Genomic DNA, 15106 nt, shown 5'->3' with positions numbered 1-15106 from the left:
TCAAAGGACGCAACACATTTCAATAAATATGGCTGGAAAACAGTTCAACAGGTTTATTATCAGACAAAGGATGGAACAATGTATTCTATGAAAATCAGAATGTTAATATTTAGATCGCACTCAGGTTTGATTCACACTGATTAAAAATAAAATCTTTGATTAACCTTTCAACAAATCAGTGTTTCAATTATCGTCTGGTCCAGTTTAACGTCGAACTCAAGTGTTTATAGGAGATGAAAAAAGACGTTTCCACATAAGCTCTTTCGGGCGGGGGCGGCGGGTCTCATGAGGCATGAGGTAAAAAGAGCAACGTGGAAGTAGCGGATGAAGCAGCAGAGCTATAATGAGAATATGTGTCTTCATATCAGTGCTACGTGTAGTTGTAGAGAATCTCAGTGTGAACTAAAGAGAGGAGAAGAACATCCTGGAGAACAGGAAACATGCAGCAGCAGGTTCATTAGAGCACGGAGATGGTAGAGGTGGCGTGCAGACAGTCTATGGTCGTGCAGTGATCACAGTGAATAAAGGTCACCACCCCCTCCCACTGGCCCCTCCCACTGGCTCCTCCCACTGGCTCCAGGTGAATTCTCCTGATTATATCCTGCTGTGTTCTCACATCAGCTCACTCTGACTTTCTGCAGAATAACTACGAGGAGGCTGGAGGAGAAACTTCAGGTGGAGAGAGAAACATTCAGATGTTTGAGTGATCACATGACGCTCAGAGTGAAGAGAGAAACATTCAGATGTTTGAGTGATCACATGACGCTCAGAGTGAACACTTCAGGAGGTTTTTAAGGATTTTTGCGCGAGTGTGAAAGCCATTAAAGATGTTAAAAACATTATGGTTTTTTATTGATGAAGCTGCTTCGACTTCTCATAAATATTTCCGTCGAAACTCTGCCAGTTTCCATTCTCATGATTTCATTGCTGATTTTTTTGTGTGAGCTGAGAGACAGAGAGGAGAGAGACAGAGAGAGAGAGAGAGACAGAGAGAGAGACAGATGGAGAGAGAGAGAGAGAGACAGAGAGAGAGACAGACGGAGAGAGAGAGAGAGAGAGAGAGAGAGAGAGAGAGAGAGAGAGGAATGGAAAGTAGAAGTGTGTCTGACTGTATCGTCTCAGTGAGTGTTTGTGTTCTTCAGTCCTGGTGTTTTCCACAGACCCATCTGAGCTGATCTCGGTCTCTGAGGTCTGTCGGCTCTGACGTGGACATCCAGCTGCACTGACAGGCGTACGCCCGGAAACCTCTCCTCCTCTTCAGCTTGGCTCGGAGCTTGTGACGGTCCGGCATGTTGTTTCTACAGAGAACGCAGAGACACTGAGGATAAATAAACTCAGCTCCTCAGCACTCCGACTCACTGACTCACTAGTATGGAGTCAAACAGGACACTGTGGTGTGTTAGGGAGTGGATCAAAATGTCAATATTCAGTCAAAAATACTTGAGCTACTGTTTAATGAATTAGCTTACTTCCATCAAACAATAATTTGAGTTCTTGTGTCCTGAGCTTCTTTCTTCCTGCCTAAAGGATCAAGCTTTGAAAACGTATACGCTATGAAATTGCGTTACTTACTAGTACAAATCATGAGTGTTTTTTTTTCTTAAAGATTTATTTTTAGGCTTTTTGTGCCTTTAATGCAGAGAGAGGACAGTGGACAGAGTTGGAAACCAGGGAGAGAGAGCAGGGAATGACATGTGGAAAGAGGCCACAGGTGGAGGTGAACCCGGGCCTACTGCTTGAGATGAGAGTCTCAATACATGGGACGCGCACTCTAACCATTGCACCACCAGCGCGCCCCCAAATCATGAGTGTTGATAGAAAGGGTAAAACAATTAATAAAACTTCATGACACCCCTGCATAAGTCAGCCCCATGTGGGCCCGCCACCCCAGTCAAAAAGTCTGGACACGCCCCCAAGTGGGAAGTAAACATGGCGCCCAACGGCTTACAAATTGTGACACATTTTCTCTTCTTTCTTCTCTCTGAATTTGATAATTAATCCGGAGAAGTTAGCGCCTCCTTTGTCCTGCATGTGTGTCGTAGTCTCTTCCTCCTACCTAGAAAACATCTGTGAAACTCTGCACTTGTATTCCATAAATCACCTCATCAGGATCCATATCTGTAACATCTTTATTTATAATCAGTAATGAAACAGGGATTCTTGTCGCTGATGGTCTGGTTTGTGTCACTGCAGACTCACCTGAGGAAAAGGTAATCACAGGACGAGTCCCACTCACAGTCGTCAAACATCAGCACCCGGAAGTCACAGGAGGTACATCTCAGCTGGTCACAACACCTGTTGCCACGGTGATGATCAATAACAGGTAAGGAGAAGGCAGAACATGTACGTCATTATGTTCCTGTTTGTCTAAATACTTGTATGCTTTATTTAATAGGTGAACTTTGACCTCTGAGTTCACTAAATAATATTCAAGATCAGCTCTGTGTCTTTGTGAACCCAAAACAGACGAGACAGTTCACACGCTCAGAGTATAAATGATTGTTTTCACACCTCTTCGACGTCGCTGTTCCGACACCATTTGGTGCAGAACTCCCGCCAACAAAAACAGGACAGCACCTGGATCCAAAACAAACAGTGCAGATTGTCTCAGAACGCACAGAAAAAACAGGATTCAGCTTCAAAAGAATCAAAACAGAACATCACAAATACGAGTATTTTTTATTGCACAACTTAGGAAATGAGTGGACGGACGGCATGAAGCAAAGGGCCGAGGTCACGTTTGAACCCGGCCACTGGGAAAAGAAGAAAATGTGTTTTGGTGCCACAAACAGCCATCACATCACTCTTTCCAAAGCCACCAGACTCCACTGACTAAAGCAGTCATTTATATTATACTGCTGCCTCACTCGATGCAGAGCTGGATAAACACTGAAGCTTCAGTGTCCACCACATGGTGACTCTAGAGAGAGGGGGGGGGGGGGGGAGAGAAATAAAGCTCTCTCCAATGTTTTGAATTTGCAGAATATAAATGCAGCTCCATCGTCCCCTCTGGGCCTCCGTACATGTGAGGTGGTGACTGTGTCTGCAGAGACTCTGTCCTCTTACTGGATTTTACTGTTCTGTTGGCGATGAGCCCAGAAGGAGGGGTCCAGTTTGAATGTTGTGTTTACAAACTGCAACGACAAAAGCTACTGACTCCTCCTTTAAAGATCAAATTTCATCAGATTTCCTCAACGTACTGACTTTATTTGTGTTAAATATGTTTGATTCAGATTCTTCTGTTTCTCTGCAAAGATTGCTCCATAAACTGATTCCTTTCCCAGAGATGCAACATTCCCTCAATTTGGATCGGAATCTCGGTTTATTTATGATTTCCAATCCGACCGTGTTGTTGTTGATGTTTTAAATTCAAAATGAATGAATTAACTTACTTCCTCCCTCCGCCCTGTGAGGATGCTTTCTTCTCCTCTTGTGTCGCTTTAGGAAACTGGTCAGTCTGGGGGGAAAGCATGTACATGAAGAGCTAGTGACGATACTGTCTTTTTTTATAAATCTTTTCCACAAGTGTTTGATAACTGCATTTGAGGGATCAACACAACACATGAATCTATCTATCTCTACAGATCAAACAGAGATTTAAGACAGATTACATTTTCTCTCTCCTTAAAATCGATATCTGTACTGGACCTGTAAGTCCTGTATCGGTCAGGCCCTGATTCCTGTACATGATCACCTTTTGTTGAGGACGATCAGGGAAGTCGTCCTCCAGTAAGTCCTCCAGAAGAGCGTCGATATCTTCAGAGATGCTGCTTATGGGCTGTGCAGGTTTTGTGGCGCTAAATCAGAAGAAACCAAACTTTAAGTAAAAAAAAACATTTAATGAAACCTTCATATTTATCATTTAAATATGTAATGGTTAGGTCGTCGTTTTTACACCGGATTTTGAAGCTTTTTGAAACCTGTGGGGAGAAAACATTCACCAATTTAAACCTTAAACAAAGTGGAGTAGAGCCCGACCGATTAATCAGCCAGACGATGATATCGGCCGATATTAGCTTATCAGGTGAATACTGGTATCGGCTAAAATTTCCTTTGATGATCATTGTATTACACTAGCAGTTAGCTTTCTGCCTGTCACCAGCAGAGGGCGCTATATTAATTACAACAAGCATCATCATGTGGAGTGAGGATGCACAAACATGCTCAGTTACTTTCCAGTTGTGTTTGAAATAGCCAGCTGTTTTTAAATACCATACTCAGTTTAGCAGCTCGACTTCTGTGATCCTAATGAACATCTGGTTGTCGTGGCCGAGTGGTTAAGGCGATGGACTAGAAATCCATTGGGATCTTCCCGCGCAGGTTCGAATCCTGCCGACAACGTGATGTTTAGTTTCTGTTCTCCACAAAAAAAAGCTTGTATTGTCTTTTTAACTTCACCAAATTGAAGCTAAGTTGTCCTTTCAGGGTATGCTAAAAGCTAGGCTATTCACACATAGCGGTACTTCCTTTTCACAGTTTCAAAATATAATATAATGCTGAGTCAAGCACTTTACAGTCTATGTTCTAGATTCAAGATGTGTAAGAAGTAACCAGTAATAAAAGAGACAATACCTGTAGTGTTTTATTGAGATAGTCTGTCACATTTAAAAGTCAGTAATCTCACATTTACTCATATTTTTAAAAAAGTACCTCAAGTTGTCAAACAAATCAAGTTGTTAGAAAAGGAAAATATTTGCTTATTGATAAGAAGTATTTAGAAACAGAAAACAGTAACACTCAGGTGAGATACTAGGATATATATTCAATTCAAATAATTTTATTTATCCGTTAGGAACTTCATTTGTGTCAAAGAGCATCAGTTGCTTTGGATAAAAGCGTCTGCTAAGTGAATTATAACATAACTGCATTTGAGAGATCAACACAATAAATGTGAATATGAATCTCTACAGATTGAAGATAAATCTAAGACAGATATCGGTATCCGCTGTTTTGTCTGCCTAATATCGATATTGGTATCGGCCCCAAAAAAATCCCATATCGGTCGGGCCCTAAAGTGGATATTTTAAAATGTCTTCACAATCAAGTTCTCTTTTCTCTTTGGGTAAATGAAAATAAGCATTCAGTATTTCTTCACCACGGTAGAACTGGTACTTTGTGCATCATTATGAGTTTTGTGTGGGATATGGGGGGTAAGGTAAGGAATTTGAAGGACCTGTTCCCGTGGTAACTATATCTCTTCAAACACCTTTTTCTGTGCTGCAATCAAAGGCCCTTAAAATACCATCAGTAAGTTTACAAATCAACAAGCCAATGGGAATTACAGCCTACTGTAATACTAGGATTCAGTAAGATTCAATTAAAGACACCGAACAAATACATGGCCTTTCCGATCAGAATAAAAGTGTTTCCCCTTCAGCTAACGAAGACAAAAGTTTAGTCACACCTTCAAAGTTTGTTTCTAATCTAAGTTAGAAACTTTTACTTTTAGACCTCATGGGGGGGGGGGGGCGGGGGCTTCTATGGTCTGTTGGGGCCCTAGGCAAACATTCATTGGGGGCCCCTCCAACCAGCGCTCATTATTATTTTCCCACAATAATGCATGTGACACTTAACAAGGAGGAGCACAGCCAGGGCAAACAGGATCATGAGTGATCCCCACCACCCAGGTAACGGACTGTTTACGTGGCTACTCTCTGGCAGGCGTCTTCCACACATCAAGGCGAACACAGAAAGACTCAGGAAGAGCTTCTTTCCTCCGGCTGTCCGGACTGTTAACTCCACTCTCCTCAGATAAAAACATAAACAGAACTGTGACTACATGATGCACACACACCACACATTCTAATCTGCACATTGCACTTTGACACCCTGGACACTTTTACATTATTCTATATTTTGTATATTCAATTAATTCTTTTTTTAAATTTTTTACATTATATTCTATTTTACTGTGTATATATGTGTTAGTCATTTGAGTGTTTATTGCATCTTCACATTTCACTGCACATCTGGATGAGCACGTGACAAATACAAATACAAATAAAAATCTTGAATCTTGAATGTGACACTTAGCAGGGCATTGAGAGTGAGTGCTGTCCCATGGGGCCCCATTAGGGAGGTTTCCTACTGTCAATATGCTGTGGTTTAAAGTGTGTCAGCCGTTGTGGGGCCCCTACTGTCCTGGGGGCCTCAAACAGTTGCCTGCTTTACCTGTTGACAAGCAGCACCTGAGGACCTGACTTTAATCCTCAGCAGCTTTATGAGTCTGTCACGCTGCTTTGGGGCTGTGAGAACATTTCATCTGTTTTAATGTGTTCAGACTCATCACACAAAATATAAACAAACAGAATCTTGAATCTGGTTTCACAACAATGTTAGAAAGATGAAAGTTGTTGTTGTTGTTATGAACAGCTGACTTTAATAACATCCTGCTCATCATTAAAGTGAAGCTGAGGTCGTTTAAACAGAACACGGTGGCTACAAAACTAAAATAAACATAAAGAAAACATGAAAACATCCCACTGCTTGTGTTTCAGCTAGCAGAGTTAGCATTGTTTACATTGTTTACATTGTTTACCTTTGTTTTCTCCGACCGTCTTCGTCTTTTTTCCCAGCCTCACTCGACGTCACCAGAGCCCGCGAAGTGACGGCGACGTTACGACAAAACTTTTCCTCCACTTCATCGAGCAGTTCGTCCAGGTCGTCGTCCCCTTCATCGATCATCGTGTCGATCTATCAGATAGCTTTGAGCTAACCTAGCTACCCAGCAGCAGGCAGCCGAGAGCACGCAGGCGAGCGTTCGACGTTGCTAGGTAACAGAGCGGAAGAGGAGCCGCCTTGCCTTCAAAATAAAAGTTACATTGGTGAAAAAGAGGATTCAACCTTCAATATCACAACAACCAATCAGCATTTACAACAGGAGGACAAACCTCACACACACACACACACACACATCTCTTCAAACTTCTCCCCTCCGGCCACAGATACAGATCTCTCAGGCTCATGAATGGCTGATCCATTTGTTTATATATTTTTAACACTATTCTTTTAATCTCTCATAACTTTTATTTATGACCTATTTATCATGCTTTTAATACAGACTCCTATGTGTGTGTTTTTGTTTGTTTTTTGTGCTGAGCTGTGTGTGCATTGATGCTCTTTTACACAACTGAAGTTATTTGATTTGAATTGAATATATATCCTAGTATCTCACCTGAGTGTTACCATTTTCTGTTTCTAAATACTTCTTATCAATAGGCAAATATTTTCCTTTTCTAACAACTTAATTTGTTTGACAACTTGAGGTACTTTTTAAAAAATATGAGTAAATGTGAGATTACTGACTTTTAAATGTGACAGACTATCTCAATAAAACACTACAGGTATTGTCTCTTTTATTACTGGTTACACATCTTGAATCTAGAACATAGACTGTCAAGTGCTTGACTCAGCATTATATTTTATTTTGAAACTGAAAAGGAAGTACCGTTATGTGTTAATTCCGTTTATACACTTTATCAAATAAGTAATGAATGGTTAGCCTAGCTGTTAGCATACCCTAAAGGACAACTAAGCTTCAATTTGGTAAAGTTAAATAAAAGTTAAATTATAGTTTTTTGTTGTGAAGAACAAAAACAAAACGTCACGTTGTCGGCAGGATTCGAACCTGCGCGGGAAGATCCCAATGGATTTCTAGTCCATCGCCTTAACCACTCGGCCACGACAACCAGATGACTCAGTTGTCATCAATATCGAGCTGCTAAACTGAGTTTGTTTTTTAAAAACAGCTTTTTAATGTATGTACAGAAAACTAACAATTCATATAAATGTTTTGTTTAAAAAATATATCATTTTGAAAAGTCTAATAAAGGCAGTACCGGTGTTATACCAAGAAATGCATCCCTGCCAAAAAACAAATCGCATGCACCTGGCCAGGTGGAAGAGTTACAACACGGTATACATCTTATTTCTTTGGGCAGATATGTTATTACAAAGGATTATAAGTGTATACTTCATTAGTTAATTGTCCTTCCTGTTCTGTAGGCTACACTTGGTTCATGTTCATGAGCCTGTGACCAGCACACAGTGTCTGAAGTGTCTGTAAAGTCATTCAGGGTGGATGCAAAGTTCGGATGTGTAGAATTGTGTCTGCTATATTTTGCATTGTCCTTAGAGGTGCATGTTATTATTAAGATTAAAAAAGAGAAAAGAGTCCACCACACGAGATGTTTGTTTCCATCTGTGTCACATAAATGTTAAAGTCGAGGAAATAAAAAGTACCTGACAGTTAAATCCTTAAACGATCCTGGAGCGCCCTCTTGTGGACGAAACTCCAATCATCTTCAATCCCTTTTTTCAATGTTGCAATGTGACAATAATAACTGTTGAAATAAAACCATGGAACAATAGGAACATGACTTTCTTTAACTGTGTTTATATTTTATTGTAAAAAAGAAAAAAACCTCCACACATCCATCACAGGACTGTAGGAGAGAAATGTCTCCACCAAAAACTTAATTAAAGGTGAACTCTCGCACACTGGCTAGAACTGAAACGTTGTCAATAAATGTTTGTTTGCAAGTTAGACAGTGTGCAGATGCATGTTGTTTTAAACCCATGTTACAGTAATTTTCCTTGTGTGATCATTTTGCTTTCACAGCTCAGAAAGCCGAGTTGTCTCTTTATTAAATGACTGTGAACGCAAAAAGATGAATTTTTCCACTCTGTATGCTCACAGAAATTACAAAATAATCTCCACTTCCTTTACTTTGTGTAAGTTCACAAAGATCTGAATGCATTTAAAGATGATCCTGTGGTTAGGGGCGTGTCCAACTGAGGCAAGATAACAGCCACATACATATTTTAATCTGAATTCTTCAAGGACTCAAAACAATATGTTGGTCTAAAGTCACAATTTAAAGTGTTTTAAATATTGTAAATAAACATCTTCACATGGGAAACTATGAACACAAGTCCCGCCTCTGGCAGTAATAGTTAAAGATTTTGGGGTGGCCAATTAGATTTGAAGGGGGGCCCATGCCACCTCTGGACACGCCCCTGCCTGTGGTGTTTTTTGGCGAGTTTGAAGAGATAAGAAAAAGAGTTTACAGTGACCTAATTCACACTAAAGGTGTTTTTTTTGTGCATATTGCGGATGTTAATCTATAGGAAATCACAGCTGTCTGGTGTCATCGGCACCGTTTCACCCACAACTTTCAGTTTAAGGAGATCATTTCCTAACAGTCAAATGTTCCCTTCACTCTGTTTGAGTCTTTATTTCCACTTTGAATCGTTTACTTTTCAAATTTCAGATAAGGAAACAAGAGTCAGGAGATCTACCGCTCACAACAAACTCTTCTTTTATTGCGTAATAATACCGTCACAAAACAACAACAAACATTATCCTCAAACATTAAAGAAACTTTATTTGCAACAATATCCTCTGAAGTTTGGGCATTTCAGATAAAAAAAGAGAAATCCTGCACAACACAGGGTTTGAATATCCACAGAAACATCCTTTAAATCACGTCTTCATGCTTTTGTGATTTCACCTTTTGCTTTTAACCTTTTTTAAAATCCATTCTTAATCCTTCTACTGTCAGTAATTCAGGGGCGTGTCCAGACTATTAGGACTAGGGTGGTTGGAAACTGGGGCGCTGACACATGCAGAGGTGGCCTGAAGTCTGATACACATCAACAAACCACAAAGAGTCCAAGAGACAAAGTCACATTTCCACATTATCCAATATTTTTTTATTTAACCAGGAAAAGTCTCACTGAGATTAAGAACATCTTTTAGAAGAGCTGCCAGATAAAGACATGTTAACTTTGTTTTAGAAATAAAACACAAGAATAAAATGATCACAAAATACAAGAAGCATCAAACAAGGCCAAAAAAAAGGTCAATAAGAGTCACAATAAGAAGACCGATAAAATCCTCAGAGGACACCGGCTCCTGAAGATTCAGAGTCTCTTACAACTCGTTCAAAGTAGAGGGAGCTGCACACTCCTGCAAGTCCTTTTTCCAACTCAGTACGGCTTTAGGGAGAGGTCAAAGGTATAAATCCTGGATTGTAACTTCCAGAGGTTATTGTAAATAAAAAATAAAGTTCTTTATCATCTTGTCTCTCCTGATTGAGATACAGGTTTTTAATGTAACTGTTTAAACATGTATTAATCTGTACTGCTTTCTCTGTGCATCCTTATGAAGAATAACTCACAGAGACTTTAACAAACTCAGATATTAAAGACAGGCCCGTCCCGTCTTTAATATCTACCCTAAGTGTAAAAATACAGTAAAATGCAAAGTTTCCCACCTCTATATTTAACATGGGAGGCGTACTTAGAAGAAGTCACACTTCTGCTAATGATTCAGACTTTCCGTCTGGTTTCATGTTCAGAAACATTTGAGACAAGTCAGTATAGCAGGCTTCCATATTTTGGGTTTAGAATAGAATAGAATTACTTTTTTGATCCCAAACTGTGAAATTGTGGCGTTACAGCAGCAGGTTATCCAAACACACAATATGAGTAAAAAACACAAAGTAATATTAAATACAAAGTAAATAAGTCCGAAAAGATATCAAAAATAAGAATGTGTGTTTACTGTTATTTAATATATGTTACTCATTTGTTTCGCTACCAACATTTTCTTTTTGTTAATAAATTCTGGGTCAAGCCTTGGGACATATTTGTCATGTGATTTATATAATGTGTCTATATTCTCAGTAAGACCACAAAAAGGAGATGCATGATAATCATTTAACTCTGAAATTAAAGGTGCAGTATCACCAAGTAAAAAAAGTCTCTAAATCCATAAATAACTAACATACACTTCAAAACAACAGATGTAACATGTCTACAAAGTGTGCACTTAAATTAGAACTTTGTCTAACTTTACATAATCCTGTTTAAAATCCTCCTTTACAACAAATAAAAATCTCAAAGAATAAAACAAATCAACAGACAACCTTTTCTCCATAAACTCCTCCCTCCTCTTTCTTCAAATAGCCCCTTTCACATTGCCGTAATGAGGAGGTGTAATGATGGGGGATGAAGAGGGGGAAGAGGTGAAGAAGGATGGCCGAAAAAGAGTCATTAAAGGCGGACATGGGTGGCGCTGTCCAGTGCTGAAGTGAACATTTTCCAAGTGCAGCGCTCCAGGATGGAGGAAAAAAATGACCAAGTCAGCCTGGGGAGTCAAGAGGACCGAGAAAAGGCAAAGATGGAGGCGTAATGATGGGGGCGGAGTTATTTAGAGGTAGACACAGACGAGTAAGAGGAGAGAAACTGCACTGCTGTTAAACGTCTGCAGTGATGTCGTACCGACGTAGATTCAGTGTGAAAGCTCAAAGGTAAAGAGACGCAAAACTACCCCTGAGTGTGTTGTTTTCAGCTCTGCGTTCACACTCAGACCTCGAAGCCTCCTTCGGCTTGTTTATGTTTCACTCAGAGGCTCAAACATGTTTCATTAGTTCTCTAAATGAAGTCAAAGACACTCAATTTTTGAGAACCCTTTTGAGGTTTTTGTGATTCTTTCTGCTGAAGAAGAAACTCCAGCGCAGACTTTCTCTTCAAACACAGGCGTGTTTCTTCGTGGTGGTTTTCGACGGTTTGGGACCCAAAGTCTGAATCGACATGAGGTCCTTCTTTCCGAGCGGTTTGAGCTTAGCGTCCAATAACGTTTCCTTCGTTGTTATCGTCGTATCGTTTCGTTCTCGGAGGATGTTCTTCAAACAAACCTGCGACGGAGACAGAAAAGAGAAACTGTGTTAGTGCTGCAGTGTGTGTGTGTGTGTGTGTGTGTGTGTGTGTGTGTAAGCACATTTAAAATCACTTACATAGCTTATCTTGAAAATAATGAGTGCAAAGATCAGCAGCAGCGTGGCGGCAACCACCATGTAAGCGTCTTTTATCAGGGTTTCCGACGACTCATCAGAACAATCTGGAGGAGAAAAGAAACTGAAGTTTGAGCCGGAATAAACTGGATCACACACACACACACACACACACACACACACACACACACACACACACACACACACACACACACACACACACACACACACACACACACACACACACACACACACACACACACACACACACACACACACACACACACACACACACACACACACACACACACACACACACACACACACACACACACACACACACACACACACAGATCGTGTTCAGCAGACAATTTATCATGACCGCTGATCCTTTATCTCTCTTCACTCCTTTGAGTCATGAGAAACTCCTTCAGTTAGTCAAATCAAGTCACACAAGGACGCTTTCTCATCGACTGTTTCTGGAGAGGCTGCTAATGTTTGGATGGATAAAGTTCCTTTGTCCTGCAAAGCTGCATTTTTAAAGCATTATTAATATCCTGTTGTGAAGGCTGAGAATGAATCTTTTTATGTTTTAGTGACTTTTCCCGCCTTACTGCTGACATTTAAGTGACATCAAAAAATAACAGAAAACGAGTATTTCATGGAGCGAGAGAGAGCTGGTTTATACAGGGTCACAAAGCTCCTCTGGTGCTCCTGCAGGTGTTGCTAAGGGATACAACGAGAGCACCATACAGGGTAGGATAATGATCACACACCTTTACAACATCCTGTCTTCACAGAGAGTAGTTTCCTTTCAGACACAGCTCTTGTTAACCAATAAGAGGCTACGAGTTACTTCTAATTCTTCTGAAGTGAGATTTTATGGGGGGGGGGGTTTCCCACGTTTTTAAAAGCAGACATGCTTGAAAGGTCTTCTCACTATGAAACCTACACTCTGAAACCATGGTGTGAAACTTGACTGAGTCTGGACTTCCTCTGATTCAAATCACGACACCTGAGGCGATGTTTCACCTCCCACTGAACTCAACTGAAATGTCTTCATGTAAAATAAAACTGTGAGAAGCGACGAGGTCGGAGTCAGGACGCCAAACACAAACTGTGATACGAGAGTTGTCTGACTCTTATTCAAACAAGAGAAGCGACTTTACCACAAAAAAGAAATAAATGAATCCTCTTAAGAGAAATTAGAAACTTCAGGTGAGTATTACCTGCCACACTGAGGACGACCTGCCTCTCCCTGTTCTGCTCTCCCACGGGTGCCGCCAGGTAACATGTGTACACGCCGCGGTCGGCGCAGGTCACGTTGGGCATGAAGACGTCCGGGGAGTCTTCCAGCAGCTCCATCTCTCGCTCCATGCCCAGGTAGTAGCTCGTCGTGCCGTTCGGGAGGTCTCGGGTCAGGAGGCCGCTGAGACGGGACGAGGGAGGATCTATCGCCTGTGACATCATCAGAACACATACGTTATGGACCTGCGTAACCATCATTAAACTACTGTTTCATTCACTGACTATCACTAACGGTGGTTTTATTTGTAGTTTAATCATTTTAAATGTGATACTGCTAAACACCTGCATAAGTTCCTCCCTCAGTGCTTCTTTATAACACACACTTAAAAAAAACAACACTGCCTCTTTAATTCTAATGATCAACACTTTCCAAAAGTGCTGACGCTTTGAAAAACAAAGTGCACATTCAATCCTTTTAGAACGGTGTGAAAAACAACATCCAGTCCAAAGGCAAACTCCTGAACACAGTTTAAGATGCACAAATTCATCAGAAGTAACTTTCCTAATGTATTTGTTAAACGTGCTGAAGTCTATGCACCATGATAAACATCCCCCCCCCACCCACCACTTCTGCAGATATCAGGAGTTTTTCAGGAGTTTTCTGCAGGTGTGAACAAACTAATAATATAACAAAGAGGAAGGTCTTTTAAGCTGCTCTTTTGTAAAGTGTCTCAAGAGAACATTTGCTTTAAATCTATAATAGTTCAGTGTTACTCATAGAAACTGCCTTAATGACTGACTTTTGGTTAGAAAAGTACAAAAAAAATAAAATGTCCTGACCTTTAATTGACAGAGATAAAATGGTATTTTCATGGTCATGAAACGTGGATTCTGTTGTCTAAACATTTGTAATATATATAGAAGAGGCTGGTAACTGTTAAACTTTATGCTGTTTAAACTGCATACTGTAAAAGAAAAGTACAGCTTTGTCCTACTTAAGCTTAGACAGAGTTCCTTACAGAAAGTGAAAGTAAACGTTTAAATATAAACCAGCCAATCAGATGAGGCCGTGTGTGCTTTCGCTGAAGCGCCAGGAAATTATAATATATATAATTATTTGTTTTAAATCCACAAACTGAAGTAGAAATCCAAAAGTGTCAGTCTGTGTGTATAAATCAAACACATGAAATAAAGGTGTGTTTTACCTTGTACCATGTGAGTGATAAGTACTCCACCCCTGGTTTAAAAACCGCGGGACAGGGCAGGATGGAGTCCTGTCCCACCACAGACTTCACCTCCACCACGTCGTGTTTGACAGTCATGCTGAGAGTAGGACACCCACCTGAGAAACACACCTGTCGTTAGGTTTGATCACTGTGCATGTAGAGACGTCAGAGGAGATATCACACAGATCATATTTGTTGAAATGAAGTGAGATTAGTTTTTTATACTTACACAGAGAGAGCAGCAGAGCCACGTTGATAAACTCTGAAGTCATCATGATGTTGTTGGTCCTGATTCTGGGAAGCAGCTTTTATACACCACGATGTCGAAAGCAGAAGTAAGCAGTGTGTTTATTTTAAACAGGAACGGTTTCCTTGAAGGGGGCGGGGCGTGATGGGGGCGGGGCGGGGGCGGGGCGGGGGCGTGGTGGGGGCGGGGCTTAATGCGTTCTGCCATCTTTTTTTATCTTCCAGCGTGTCCTGCGGCTGCACCACAAGATCATCATCATGAAATCATCTCTTCATCTTATCTACTTATATGTTGTGCACAGTGAGTAAGACGTCGTTGGCGTTATGTTGAGAGTCCCTGATGAGAATGCAGCTTTTGATTTGTGACTTTATTTTACCAACATGTCAAAGCTAACGTGCTAACGGGCTAACGGGCTAACGGGCTAACGTCATTACGTCATTACGTATTAATCCCGTTAGCGATGCTGCGCCAACAAAATTAAACTTCTTCTGGCTGCATATTAATGCCTCAAAAAAAGCACACGTTCATTCATAGGAGTGAAGTTTAACGACTTCTGGACAAATCGGCGCGACAGTGACGTCGACAGG

The 15106-nt window shown here is 40.7% G+C and overlaps 2 protein-coding genes and 2 non-coding genes across 4 annotated transcripts; 1 reads left to right on the top strand and 3 right to left on the bottom strand.

Annotated features, from left to right (window-relative positions):
• Positions 1 to 38: 38 nt before the first annotated feature.
• cfap418 (cilia and flagella associated protein 418) lies at positions 39 to 6782 on the bottom strand. Its single transcript, XM_020654609.3, has 6 exons — positions 6539 to 6782; positions 3695 to 3797; positions 3393 to 3457; positions 2512 to 2577; positions 2200 to 2295; positions 39 to 1298 (listed from the first exon to the last, which is right to left on the bottom strand). Exons 1-6 carry the CDS (start codon positions 6682 to 6684, stop codon positions 1139 to 1141), a joined length of 636 nt encoding a protein of 211 aa, XP_020510265.2. The 5' UTR covers positions 6685 to 6782; the 3' UTR covers positions 39 to 1138.
• trnas-aga (transfer RNA serine (anticodon AGA)) lies at positions 4260 to 4341 on the top strand. The gene has a single exon. It is a non-coding gene; the product is annotated as a tRNA-Ser (tRNA).
• Positions 6783 to 7606: 824 nt separating the features above from the next.
• trnas-aga (transfer RNA serine (anticodon AGA)) lies at positions 7607 to 7688 on the bottom strand. Its single transcript has one exon. It is a non-coding gene; the product is annotated as a tRNA-Ser (tRNA).
• Positions 7689 to 9368: 1680 nt separating this feature from the next.
• On the bottom strand, positions 9369 to 14631 carry cd83 (CD83 molecule). The gene is made up of 5 exons (XM_020654601.3): positions 14502 to 14631; positions 14252 to 14388; positions 13028 to 13256; positions 11802 to 11905; positions 9369 to 11702 (listed from the first exon to the last, which is right to left on the bottom strand). The coding sequence occupies exons 1-5, from the start codon at positions 14545 to 14547 to the stop codon at positions 11535 to 11537; spliced, it is 684 nt and encodes a 227-aa protein (XP_020510257.1). The 5' UTR covers positions 14548 to 14631; the 3' UTR covers positions 9369 to 11534.
• Between the last annotated feature and the right edge of the window lie 475 nt (positions 14632 to 15106).

This window comes from Labrus bergylta, chromosome 8 (genome assembly GCF_963930695.1).
Source record: "Labrus bergylta chromosome 8, fLabBer1.1, whole genome shotgun sequence".
Classification (NCBI taxonomy): Eukaryota; Metazoa; Chordata; class Actinopteri; order Labriformes; family Labridae; genus Labrus; species Labrus bergylta.
Note: the sequence above shows the minus strand (reverse complement) of the source record. Positions and strands in the feature narration are given on the sequence as shown.